Source organism: Salvelinus fontinalis, chromosome 6 (assembly GCF_029448725.1).
Source record: "Salvelinus fontinalis isolate EN_2023a chromosome 6, ASM2944872v1, whole genome shotgun sequence".
Classification (NCBI taxonomy): Eukaryota; Metazoa; Chordata; class Actinopteri; order Salmoniformes; family Salmonidae; genus Salvelinus; species Salvelinus fontinalis.
The window spans coordinates 75,429,408-75,444,753 of NC_074670.1; the positions used below are offsets into that span (position 1 = coordinate 75,429,408).

Here is a 15,346-nt window from a genome sequence, read left to right on the forward strand (position 1 = left end):
AATACACATTATGCTACTGTCTAGAGGAGGGAATACACGTTATGCTACTGTCTGTAGGAGGGAATACACATTATGCTACTATCTATAGGGAATACACATTATGCTACTGTCTAGAGGAGGGAATACACACCCTGCTACTGTCTATAGGAGGGAATATATATCCTGCTACTGTCTAGAGGAGGGAATACACATCCTGCTACTGTCTATAGGAGGGAATACACATTATGCTACTGTCTAGAGGAGGGAATACACATCCTGCTACTGTCCATAGGGAATACACATCCTGCTACTGTCTATAGGAGGGAATACACATCCTGCTACTGTCTATAGGAGGGAATACACATCCTGCTACTGTCTATAGGGAATAAACATCCTGCTACTGTCTAGAGGAGGGAATACACATCATGCTACTGTCTAGAAGAGGGAATACACATCCTGCTACTGTCTATAGGGAATAAACATCCTGCTACTGTCTAGAGGAGGGAATACACATCATGCTAATGTCTATAGGAGGGAATACACATCCTGCTACTGTCTAGAGGAGGGAACACATCCTGCTACTGTCTAGAGGAGGGAATACACATCCTGCTACTGTCTAGAGGAGGGAATACAAATCATGCTACTGTCTAGAGGAGGGAATACACATCCTGCTACTGTCTAGAGGGAATACATATCATGCTACTGTCTAGAGGAGGGAATACACACCCTGCTACTGTCTGTAGGAGGGAATACACATCATGCTACTGTCTAGAGGAGGGAATACATATCCTGCTACTGTCTATAGGAGGGAATACACATCCTGCTACTGTCTAGAGGAGGGAATACATATCCTGCTACTGTCTAGAGGAGGGAATACACATCCTGCTACTGTCTATAGGAGGGAATACACACCCTGCTACTGTCTATAGGAGGGAATATATATCCTGCTACTGTCTAGAGGAGGGAATACACATCCTGCTACTGTCTATAGGAGGGAATACACATTATGCTACTGTCTAGAGGAGGGAATACACATCCTGCTACTGTCTATAGGGAATACACATTATGCTAATGTCTATAGGAGGGAATACACATTATGCTACTATCTATAGGGAATACACATTATGCTACTGTCTAGAGGAGGGAATACACATCCTGCTACTGTCTATAGGAGGGAATACACACCCTGCTACTGTCTATAGGAGGGAATATATATCCTGTTACTGTCTATAGGAGGGAATACACATCATGCTACTGTCTAGAGGAGGGAATACACATCCTGCTACTGTCTATAGGAAGGAATACACATCCTGCTACTGTCTGTAGGAGGGAATACACATCATGCTACTGTCTAGAGGAGGGAATACACATTATGCTACTGTCTGTAGGAGGGAATACACATTATGCTACTATCTATAGGGAATACACATTATGCTACTGTCTAGAGGAGGGAATACACGTTATGCTACTGTCTGTAGGAGGGAATACACATTATGCTACTATCTATAGGGAATACACATTATGCTACTGTCTAGAGGAGGGAATACACACCCTGCTACTGTCTATAGGAGGGAATATATATCCTGCTACTGTCTAGAGGAGGGAATACACATCCTGCTACTGTCTATAGGAGGGAATACACATTATGCTACTGTCTAGAGGAGGGAATACACATCCTGCTACTGTCCATAGGGAATACACATCCTGCTACTGTCTATAGGAGGGAATACACATCCTGCTACTGTCTATAGGAGGGAATACACATCATGCTACTGTCTAGAGGAGGGAATACACATCCTGCTACTGTCTATAGGAGGGAATACACATCCTGCTACTGTCTATAGGAGGGAATACACATCCTGCTACTGTCTAGAGGAGGGAATACACATCCTGCTACTGTCTGTAGGAGGGAATACATATCATGCTACTGTCTATAGGAGGGAATACACATCATGCTACTGTCTAGAGGAGGGAATACACATCCTGCTACTGTCTGTAGGAGGGAATACACACCCTGCTACTATCTATAGGGAATACACATCCTGTTACTGTCTAGAGGAGGGAAAACACATCCTGCTACTGTCTATAGGGAATACACATCCTGCTACTGTCTATAGGAGGGAATACACATCATGCTACTGTCTAGAGGAGGGAATACACATCCTGCTACTGTCTATAGGAGGGAATACACATCCTGCTACTATGTATAGGGAATACACATCCTGCTACTGTCTATAGGAGGGAATACACATCCTGCTACTGTCTAGAGGAGGGAATACACATCATGCTACTGTCTATAGGAGGGAATACACATCATGCTACTGTCTGTAGGAGGGAATACACATCATGCTACTGTCTAGAGGAGGGAATACACATCCTGCTACTGTCCAGAGGAGGGAATACACATCCTGCTACTGTCCAGAGGAGGGAATACACATCATGCTACTGTCTATAGGAGGGAATACATATCCTGCTACTGTCTAGAGGAGGGCATACACATCCTGCTACTGTCCATAGGGAATACACATCCTGCTACTGTCTATAGGAGGGAATACACATCATGCTACTGTCTAGAGGAGGGAATACACATTATGCTACTGTCTAGAGGAGGGAATACACATTATGCTACTGTCTGTAGGAGGGAATACACATTATGCTACTATCTATAGGGAATACACATTATGCTACTGTCTAGAGGAGGGAATACACATTATGCTACTGTCTGTAGGAGGGAATACACATTATGCTACTATCTATAGGGAATACACATTATGCTACTGTCTAGAGGAGGGAATACACATCCTGCTACTGTCCATAGGGAATACACATCCTGCTACTGTCTATAGGAGGGAATACACATCCTGCTACTGTCTATAGGAGGGAATACACATCATGCTACTGTCTAGAGGAGGGAATACACATCCTGCTACTGTCTATAGGAGGGAATACACATCCTGCTACTGTCTATAGGAGGGAATACACATCCTGCTACTGTCTAGAGGAGGGAATACACATCCTGCTACTGTCTGTAGGAGGGAATACACATAATGCTACTGTCTATAGGAGGGAATACACATCATGCTACTGTCTAGAGGAGGGAATACACATCCTGCTACTGTCTGTAGGAGGGAATACACACCCTGCTACTATCTATAGGGAATACACATCCTGTTACTGTCTAGAGGAGGGAATACACATCCTGCTACTGTCTATAGGAGGGAATACACATCCTGCTACTGTCTATAGGGAATAAACATCCTGCTACTGTCTAGAGGAGGGAATACACATCATGCTACTGTCTAGAGGAGGGAATACACATCCTGCTACTGTCTATAGGAGGGAATACATATCCTGCTACTGTCTATAGGAGGGAATAAACATCCTGCTACTGTCTATAGGAGGGAATACACATCCTGCTACTGTCTATAGGGAATAAACATCCTGCTACTGTCTAGAGGAGGGAATAAACATCCTGCTACTGTCTATAGGGAATAAACATCCTGCTACTGTCTAGAGGAGGGAATAAACATCCTGCTACTGTCTATAGGAGGGAATACACATCATGCTACTGTCTAGAGGAGGGAATACACATCCTGCTACTGTCTAGAGGAGGGAATACACATCCCGCTACTGTCTATAGGGAATAAACATCCTGCTACTGTCTAGAGGAGGGAATACACATCATGCTAATGTCTATAGGAGGGAATACACATCCTGCTACTGTCTATAGGGAATAAACATCATGCTACTGTCTAGGGAGGGAATACACATCATGCTACTGTCTAGAGGAGGGAATACACATCATGCTAATGTCTATAGGAGGGAATACACATCCTGCTACTGTCTATAGGAGGGAAAACACATCCTGCTACTGTCTATAGGAGGGAATACACATCCTGCTACTGTCTAGAGGAGGGAATACACATCCTGCTACTGTCTATAGGAGGGAATACACATCATGCTAATGTCTATAGGAGGGAATACACATCCTGCTACTGTCTAGAGGAGGGAACACATCCTGCTACTGTCTAGAGGAGGGAATACACATCCTGCTACTGTCTATAGGAGGGAATACATATCCTGCTACTGTCTATAGGAGGGAATACACATCATGCTACTGTCTAGAGGAGGGAATACACATCCTGCTACTGTCTAGAGGAGGGAATACACATCATGCTACTGTCTAGAGGAGGGAATACACATCCTGCTACTGTCTAGAGGGAATACATATCCTGCTACTGTCTATAGGAGGGAATACACATCCTGCTACTGTCTAGAGGAGGGAATACATATCCTGCTACTGTCTAGAGGAGGGAATACACATCCTGCTACTGTCTATAGGAGGGAATACACACCCTGCTACTGTCTATAGGAGGGAATATATATCCTGCTACTGTCTAGAGGAGGGAATACACATCCTGCTACTGTCTATAGGAGGGAATACACATTATGCTACTGTCTAGAGGAGGGCATACACATCCTGCTACTGTCCATAGGGAATACACATCATGCTACTGTCTAGAGGAGGGAATACACATTATGCTACTGTCTAGAGGAGGGAATACACATTATGCTACTGTCTGTAGGAGGGAATACACATTATGCTACTATCTATAGGGAATACACATTATGCTACTGTCTAGAGGAGGGAATACACATTATGCTACTGTCTGTAGGAGGGAATACACATTATGCTACTATCTATAGGGAATACACATTATGCTACTGTCTAGAGGAGGGAATACACATCCTGCTACTGTCCATAGGGAATACACATCCTGCTACTGTCTATAGGAGGGAATACACATCCTGCTACTGTCTATAGGAGGGAATACACATCATGCTACTGTCTAGAGGAGGGAATACACATCCTGCTACTGTCTATAGGAGGGAATACACATCCTGCTACTGTCTATAGGAGGGAATACACATCCTGCTACTGTCTAGAGGAGGGAATACACATCCTGCTACTGTCTGTAGGAGGGAATACACATAATGCTACTGTCTATAGGAGGGAATACACATCATGCTACTGTCTAGAGGAGGGAATACACATCCTGCTACTGTCTGTAGGAGGGAATACACACCCTGCTACTATCTATAGGGAATACACATCCTGTTACTGTCTAGAGGAGGGAATACACATCCTGCTACTGTCTATAGGAGGGAATACACATCCTGCTACTGTCTATAGGGAATAAGGATCCTGCTACTGTCTAGAGGAGGGAATACACATCATGCTACTGTCTAGAGGAGGGAATACACATCCTGCTACTGTCTATAGGAGGGAATACATATCCTGCTACTGTCTATAGGAGGGAATAAACATCCTGCTACTGTCTATAGGAGGGAATACACATCATGCTACTGTCTAGAGGAGGGAATAAACATCCTGCTACTGTCTATAGGGAATAAACATCCTGCTACTGTCTAGAGGAGGGAATAAACATCCTGCTACTGTCTATAGGAGGGAATACACATCATGCTACTGTCTAGAGGAGGGAATACACATCCTGCTACTGTCTAGAGGAGGGAATACACATCCCGCTACTGTCTATAGGGAATAAACATCCTGCTACTGTCTAGAGGAGGGAATACACATCATGCTAATGTCTATAGGAGGGAATACACATCCTGCTACTGTCTATAGGGAATAAACATCATGCTACTGTCTAGAGGAGGGAATACACATCATGCTAATGTCTATAGGAGGGAATACACATCCTGCTACTGTCTATTGGTCAATAAACATCCTGCTACTGTCTAGGGAGGGAATACACATCATGCTACTGTCTAGAGGAGGGAATACACATCATGCTAATGTCTATAGGAGGGAATACACATCCTGCTACTGTCTATAGGAGGGAATACACATCCTGCTACTGTCTATAGGAGGGAATACACATCCTGCTACTGTCTAGAGGAGGGAATACACATCCTGCTACTGTCTATAGGAGGGAATACACATCATGCTAATGTCTATAGGAGGGAATACACATCCTGCTACTGTCTAGAGGAGGGAACACATCCTGCTACTGTCTAGAGGAGGGAATACACATCCTGCTACTGTCTATAGGAGGGAATACATATCCTGCTACTGTCTATAGGAGGGAATACACATCATGCTACTGTCTAGAGGAGGGAATACACATCCTGCTACTGTCTAGAGGAGGGAATACACATCATGCTACTGTCTAGAGGAGGGAATACACATCCTGCTACTGTCTAGAGGGAATACATATCATGCTACTGTCTAGAGGAGGGAATACATATCCTGCTACTGTCTATAGGAGGGAATACACATCCTGCTACTGTCTAGAGGAGGGAATACATATCCTGCTACTGTCTATAGGAGGGAATACACATCCTGCTACTGTCTATAGGAGGGAATACACACCCTGCTACTGTCTATAGGAGGGAATATATATCCTGCTACTGTCTAGAGGAGGGAATACACATCCTGCTACTGTCTATAGGAGGGAATACACATTATGCTACTGTCTAGAGGAGGGAATACACATCCTGCTACTGTCTATAGGGAATACACATTATGCTAATGTCTATAGGAGGGAATACACATTATGCTACTATCTATAGGGAATACACATTATGCTACTGTCTAGAGGAGGGAATACATATCCTGCTACTGTCTAGAGGAGGGAATACACATCCTGCTACTGTCTATAGGAGGGAATACACACCCTGCTACTGTCTATAGGAGGGAATATATATCCTGCTACTGTCTATAGGAGGGAATACACATCATGCTACTGTCTAGAGGAGGGAATACACATCCTGCTACTGTCTATAGGAAGGAATACACATCCTGCTACTGTCTGTAGGAGGGAATACACATCATGCTACTGTCTAGAGGAGGGAATACACATCCTGCTACTGTCCAGAGGAGGGAATACACATCCTGCTACTGTCCAGAGGAGGGAATACACATCATGCTACTGTCTATAGGAGGGAATACACATCCTGCTACTGTCTAGAGGAGGGCATACACATCCTGCTACTGTCCATAGGGAATACACATCCTGCTACTGTCTATAGGAGGGAATACACATCATGCTACTGTCTAGAGGAGGGAATACACATCATGCTACTGTCTAGAGGAGTGAATACACATCCTGCTACTGTCTATAGGGGGAATACACATCCTGCTACTGTCTATAGGAGGGAATACACATCCTGCTACTTACTGTCTAGAGGAGGGAATACACATCCTGCTACTGTCTAGAGGAGGGAATACACATCCTGCTACTGTCTAGAGGAGGGAATACACATCCTGCTACTGTCTGTAGGAGGGAATACACATCCTGCTACTGTCTAGAGGAGGGAATACACATCCTGCTACTTTCTGTAGGAGGGAATACACATTATGCTACTGTCTAGAGGAGGGAATACACATTATGCTACTGTCTAGAGGAGGGAATACACATTATGCTACTGTCTGTAGGAGGGAATACACATTATGCTACTATCTATAGGGAATACACATTATGCTACTGTCTAGAGGAGGGAATACACGTTATGCTACTGTCTGTAGGAGGGAATACACATTATGCTACTGTCTAGAGGAGGGAATACACACCCTGCTACTGTCTATAGGAGGGAATATATATCCTGCTACTGTCTAGAGGAGGGAATACACATCCTGCTACTGTCTATAGGAGGGAATACACATTATGCTACTGTCTAGAGGAGGGAATACACATCCTGCTACTGTCCATAGGGAATACACATCCTGCTACTGTCTATAGGAGGGAATACACATCCTGCTACTGTCTATAGGAGGGAATACACATCATGCTACTGTCTAGAGGAGGGAATACACATCCTGCTACTGTCTATAGGAGGGAATACACATCCTGCTACTGTCTATAGGAGGGAATACACATCCTGCTACTGTCTATAGGAGGGAATACACATCCTGCTACTGTCTAGAGGAGGGAATACACATCCTGCTACTGTCTGTAGGAGGGAATACACATCATGCTACTGTCTATAGGAGGGAATACACATCATGCTACTGTCTGGAGGAGGGAATACACATCCTGCTACTGTCTGTAGGAGGGAATACACACCCTGCTACTATCTATAGGGAATACACATCCTGTTACTGTCTAGAGGAGGGAATACACATCCTGCTACTGTCTATAGGGAATACACATCCTGCTACTGTCTGTAGGAGGGAATACACATCATGCTACTGTCTATAGGAGGGAATACACATCCTGCTACTGTCTATAGGAGGGAATACACATCCTGCTACTATGTATAGGGAATACACATCCTGCTACTGTCTATAGGAGGGAATACACATCCTGCTACTGTCTAGAGGAGGGAATACACATCCTGCTACTGTCTATAGGAGGGAATACACATCATGCTACTGTCTAGAGGAGGGAATACACATCCTGCTACTGTCTATAGGAAGGAATACACAACCTGCTACTGTCTATAGGAGGGAATACACATCATGCTACTGTCTAGAGGAGGGAATGCACATCCTGCTACTGTCTATAGGAAGGAATACACATCCTGCTACTGTCTGTAGGAGGGAATACACATCATGCTACTGTCTAGAGGAGGGAATACACATCCTGCTACTGTCCAGAGGAGGGAATACACATCCTGCTACTGTCCAGAGGAGGGAATACACATCATGCTACTGTCTATAGGAGGGAATACACATCCTGCTACTGTCTAGAGGAGGGCATACACATCCTGCTACTGTCCATAGGGAATACACATCCTGCTACTGTCTATAGGAGGGAATACACATCATGCTACTGTCTAGAGGAGGGAATACACATCATGCTACTGTCTAGAGGAGTGAATACACATCCTGCTACTGTCTATAGGGGGAATACACATCCTGCTACTGTCTATAGGAGGGAATACACATCCTGCTACTGTCTAGAGGAGGGAATACACAGCCTGCTACTGTCTAGAGGAGGGAATACACATCCTGCTACTGTCTAGAGGAGGGAATACACATCCTGCTACTGTCTGTAGGAGGGAATACACATCCTGCTACTGTCTAGAGGAGGGAATACACATCCTGCTACTTTCTGTAGGAGGGAATACACATTATGCTACTGTCTAGAGGAGGGAATACACATTATGCTACTATCTATAGGGAATACACATTATGCTACTGTCTAGAGGAGGGAATACACATTATGCTACTGTCTGTAGGAGGGATTACACATTATGCTACTATCTATAGGGAATACACATTATGCTACTGTTTAGAGGAGGGAATACACATCCTGCTACTGTCCATAGGGAATACACATCCTGCTACTGTCTATAGGAGGGAATACACATCCTGCTACTGTCTATAGGAGGGAATACACATCATGCTACTGTCTAGAGGAGGGAATACACATCCTGCTACTGTCTATAGGAGGGAATACACATCCTGCTACTGTCTATAGGAGGGAATACACATCCTGCTACTGTCTAGAGGAGGGAATACACATCCTGCTACTGTCTGTAGGAGGGAATACACATCATGCTACTGTCTATAGGAGGGAATACACATCATGCTACTGTCTAGAGGAGGGAATACACATCCTGCTACTGTCTGTAGGAGGGAATACACACCCTGCTACTATCTATAGGGAATACACATCCTGTTACTGTCTAGGGGAGGGAATACACATCCTGCTACTGTCTATAGGGAATACACATCCTGCTACTGTCTATAGGAGGGAATACACATCATGCTACTGTCTAGAGGAGGGAATACACATCCTGCTACTGTCTATAGGAGGGAATACACATCCTGCTACTATGTATGGGGAATACACATCCTGCTACTGTCTATAGGAGGGAATACACATCCTGCTACTGTCTAGAGGAGGGAATACACATCCTGCTACTGTCTATAGGAGGGAATACACATCATGCTACTGTCTAGAGGAGGGAATACACATCCTGCTACTGTCTATAGGAAGGAATACACATCCTGCTACTGTCTATAGGAGGGAATACACATCATGCTACTGTCTAGAGGAGGGAATACACATCCTGCTACTGTCCAGAGGAGGGAATACATATCCTGCTACTGTCTGTAGGAGGGAATACACACCCTGTTACTATCTATAGGGAATACATATCCTGCTACTGTCCAGAGGAGGGAATACACATCCTGCTACTGTCCAGAGGAGGGAATACACATCATGCTACTGTCTAGAGGAGGAAATACACATCATGCTACTGTCTATAGGAGGGAATACACATCATGCTACTGTCTAGAGGAGGGAATACACATCCTGCTACTGTCTATAAGAGGGAATACACATCCTGCTACTGTCTATAGGGAATACACATCATGCTACTGTCTATACGGAATACACATCATGCTAATGTCTATAGGAGGGAATACACATCCGCCTACTGTCTATAGGGGGGAATACACATCCGCCTACTGTCTATAGGAGGGAATACATATCCTGCTACTGTCTATAGGAGGGAATATATATCCTGCTACTGTCTATAGAAGGGAATATATATCCTGCTACTGTCTATAGGAGGGAATATATATCCTGCTACTGTCTATAGGATGGAATATATACCCTGCTACTGTCTATAGGAGGGAATATATATCCTGCTACTGTCTATAGGAGGGAATACACATCCGCCTACTGTCTATAGGGGGGAATACACATCCGCCTACTGTCTAGAGGAGGGAATATATATCCTGCTACTGTCTATAGGAGGGAATAAACACGCCGCTACTGTCTATATGGGGGGAATACATATCCTGCTACTGTCTAGAGGGGGGAATACACATCCTGCTACTGTCTATAGGAGGGAATACATATCCTGCTACTGTCTAGAGGGGGGAATACACGTCCGCCTACTGTCTATAGGAGGGAATACATATCCTGCTACTGTCTAGAGGGGGGAATACACATCCTGCTACTGTCTATAGGAGGGAATATATATCCTGCTACTGTCTATAGGGGGGAATACACATCCGCCTACTGTCTATAGGAGGGAATACATATCCTGCTACTGTCTATAGGGAATACACATCCTGCTACTGTCAATAGGAGGGAATATACATCCTGCTACTGTCTAGAGGAGGGAATACACATCATGCTACTGTCTATAGGGGGGAATACACATCCGCCTACTGTCTATAGGAGGGAATACATATCCTGCTACTGTCTAGAGGAGGGAATACACATCCGCCTACTGTCTATAGGGGGGAATACACATCCGCCTACTGTCTATAGGAGGAAATACATATCCTGCTACTGTCTAGAGGGGGGAATACACATCCTGCTACTGTCTAGAGGAGGGAATACACACCCTGCTACTGTCTAGAGGGGGGAATACACATCCTGCTACTGTCTAGAGGGGGGAATACACATCCTGCCACTGTCTAGAGGAGGGAATACACACCCTGCTACTGTCTGTAGGAGGGAATACACATCCTGCTACTGTCAATAGGAGGGAATACATATCCTACTGTCTAGAGGAGGGAATACACATCCGCCTACTGTCTATAGGAGGGAATATATATCCTGCTACTGTCTATAGGGGGGAATACACATCCGCCTACTGTCTATAGGAGGGAATACATATCCTGCTACTGTCTATAGGAGGGAATACACATCCTGCTACTGTCTATAGGAGGGAATACATATCCTGCTACTGTCTGTAGGAGGGAATACACATCATGCTACTGTCTAGAGGATGGAATACACATCATGCTACTGTCTATAGGGGGGAATACACATCCTGCTACTGTCTATAAGAGGAGGGAATACACACCATGCTACTGTCTATAGGAGGGAATACATATCCTGCTAATGTCTATAGGGGGGAATACACATCATGCTACTGTCTAGAGGAGGGAATACACATCATGCTACTGTCTAGAGGAGGGAATACACATCATGCTACAGTCTAGGGGAGGGAATACATATCCTGCTAATGTCTAGAGGAGGGAATACACATCATGCTACTGTCTGTAGGAGGGAATACATATCCTGCTAATGTCTAGAGGAGGGAATACACATCATGCTACTGTCTGTAGGAGGGAATACACATTATGCTACTGTCTATAGGGAATACATATCCTGCTACTGTCTAGGGGAGGGAATACATATCCTGCTACTGTCTATAGGAGGGAATACACATCATGCTACTGTCTAGGGGAGGGAATACATATCCTGCTACTGTCTATAGGAGGGAATACACATCATGCTACTGTCTAGGGGAGGGAATACATATCCTGCTACTGTCTATAGGAGGGAATACACATCATGCTACTGTCTAGGGGAGGGAATACATATCCTGCTACTGTCTATAGGAGGGAATACACATCATGCTACTGTCTAGGGGAGGGAATACATATCCTGCTACTGTCTATAGGAGGGAATACACATCATGCTACTGTCTAGGGGAGGGAATACATATCCTGCTACTGTCTATAGGGAATACATATCATGCTACTGTCTAGAGGAGGGAATACACATCATGCTACTGTCTAGGGGAGGGAATACATATCCTGCTACTGTCTATAGGAGGGAATACACATCATGCTACTGTCTATAGGAGGGAATACACACCCTGCTACTGTCTATAGGAGGGAATACACAGTGAAATAAGTGACTACTTCTTCACTTTAATATTACAGAACAAGAATGACAAACTACACCCCACATCACTACACCAAACACTGGCTACATGTCGGTATATTGTCACCATAATCACAACACACACAGGCACACTCAAAGACAAGCACACACACACACAAACACACATGCACACACACAAACACACACACACACAAACACACACACACACAAACACACACAAACTCCTAACATCTAAAGAACTCTAATAACTCTTAATTAACACAAATAAATATCCCCTAAAGGCATAGACTGTATTTTCCGTGCTGAAATATATGCCGGGCTGCAGCTACAGCTGTAGCAGCACACCTAATTTAAAATGATAAACAAAAACCAACACTGTGATTAAACCGAGATTAACCAACACATTAAGGCTGTGAGATACTGCCCCCAAAGCTTAGTTACAATGAAATACTGCACCCACAGCTTAGTCACACTGACATACTGCACCCACAGCTTAGTTACAATGAAATACTGCACCCACAGCTTAGTCACAATGACATACTACACCCACAGCTTAGTCACAATGAAATACTGCACCCACAGCTTAGTTACAATGACATCCTGCACCCACAGCTTAGTTACAATGACATACTGCACCCACAGCTTAGTTACAATGACATACTGCACCCACAGCTTAGTTACAATGACATACTGCACCCACAGCTTAGTTACAATGACATACTGCACCCAAAGCATAGTTACAATTAAATACTGCACCCACAGCTTAGCTACAATGACATACTGCACCCACAGCTTAGTTACAATGACATACTGCACCCACAGCTTAGTTACAATGACATACTGCACCCACAGCTTAGTTACAATGACATACTGCACCCAAAGCATAGGTACAATGAAATACTGCACCCAGAGCTTAGTTACAATGACATACTGCACCCACAGCTTAGTTACAATGGCATACTGCACCCACAGCTTAGTCACAATGACATACTGCACCCACAGCTAAGTTACAATAACATACTGCATCTACAGCTTAGTTACAATGACATACTGCATCTACAGCTTAGTCACAATGACATACTGCACCCAAAGCATAGTTACAATGAAATACTGCATCTACAGCTTAGTCACAATGACATACTGCACCCAAAGCATAGTTACAATTAAATAGTGCATCCACAGCTTAGTCACAATGACATACATTTCTTCCAGTTTAAAAGTAGATGGAGGATGTGAATGGCCTGTAGATTACATTACACAGTGCTTATAGAATGTCGCCCACTTCCTTGTGTCAACTTGGGGGTAATGTTCCAGCACACTGCACCTGGGGTTTAGGTCATGCATAGTTTGTCATTTTGGCTATGGATATTATCAATGTTGATGCTGTCAACTGTTTCAAGTGCACCCCTAAGAGTCAATACTTAAAACCCTCAACTAAACCAAGTCAAGGTCTACGGTAGAACCAACATGTTAAACCTTACCTACCGCTGTCTGTGTTGCATGTTATATTACATAACAATATCTACTTTGTCATTTTGCCGTGAATACTATCAATGTTGATGAACTCGAAAAGTACTTCAAAAGCACCTAGCTCTGTTTGTGTGTTTACCTCACACCCTGAACTATATCACGGCCTGTAATGGCATGGCACCTACCTCTGTCAGTGTCGTAGAGGTAAACGAACTTCTGCCACTTGTAGTGTGACAGCAGGCTGAGGACGGCCCCACGCAGTGCAGGTCTCATCTGGATGACAAACTGCACTTGGTTGTCGGTGGGGTAACTGGGCGTGACGAAGGAGGTGTGCAGCGCACCACAGAATGACGTCAGGGTGTTCATGGACTTTTTATCGTAGAAGCCGAAGATGGCATAGACCCCTCGGGAGAACTGAGAGCAGACTGGAGAGAGAGGGAGAGAGGGAGGGAGGGAGGGAGGGAGGGAGGGAGGGAGGGAGGGAGGGAGGGAGGGAGGGAGGGAGAGAGGGAGGGAGAGAGGGAGGGAGGGAGGGAGGGAGGGAGGGAGGCGTTAGGATGCTTGAGAGAGAAAACAAGATCAGACACACACCCACACATATGTCAAGTGTTTGAAAATTCAAACTTTCTTGGGTAGCTACACTGCAGATCAAATCTATAACAGCCAATTTGTGGAATGAGATCTTGCAGTAATACCAGCATAACTCTTTATCAGGGGTCCTATTTGCATTGGATGACATTTATTCAGCTGGGGAAAACACTTGCATTTATTTGTAGATCTGTCATGTTCTCTGGTGAGAACTCAGAATCTGGCAGCAATAAAGACCCAGGCAATACTTTGACCAGGGCTCATAGGGCTCATAGGGCTCTTAGGGCTCATAGAGCTCATAGGGCTCATAGGGCTCATAGGGCTCATAGAGCTCATAGGGTTCATAGAGCTCATAGGGTTCATAGAGCTCATAGAGCTCATAGGGCTCATAGGGCTCATAGAGCTCATAGGGTTCATAGGGCTCATAGGGCTCATAGAGCTCATAGGGCTCATAGGGCTCATAGGGCTCTGAACAAAAGTAGTGCACTACAAGGGGAATAGGGTATCATTTGGGATAAGAACCCATCCAGTTTAGCCAAGAACAGACCAGGGACTTGTGCTATTGACTATTCTATTGTTTCCACTGCATCGGGCAAACTCAATCAAACTCAGATCAAGTATTTGAAATCCTTTCAAATAGTATTTGGTGAAGGTTTAGTGAAGAAACATGCAGCAGGCCG

General features: G+C 44.5%; 1 protein-coding gene across 3 annotated transcripts in view; it reads right to left on the bottom strand.

The window, feature by feature from the left end:
- The window catches only part of LOC129858422 (glutamate receptor 3-like), a 197,850-nt gene extending 183,350 nt beyond the window's left edge, over window positions 1-14,500 (bottom strand). For all 3 annotated transcript variants that reach the window (XM_055927629.1, XM_055927628.1, XM_055927630.1), the window contains exon 1: window positions 14,264-14,500. In XM_055927629.1, coding sequence (XP_055783604.1) covers window positions 14,264-14,444 — 181 coding nt within the window. In that variant the 5' untranslated portion in view covers window positions 14,445-14,500. The remainder of the gene's footprint in view (window positions 1-14,263) is intronic.
- Window positions 14,501-15,346: the final 846 nt, after the last annotated feature.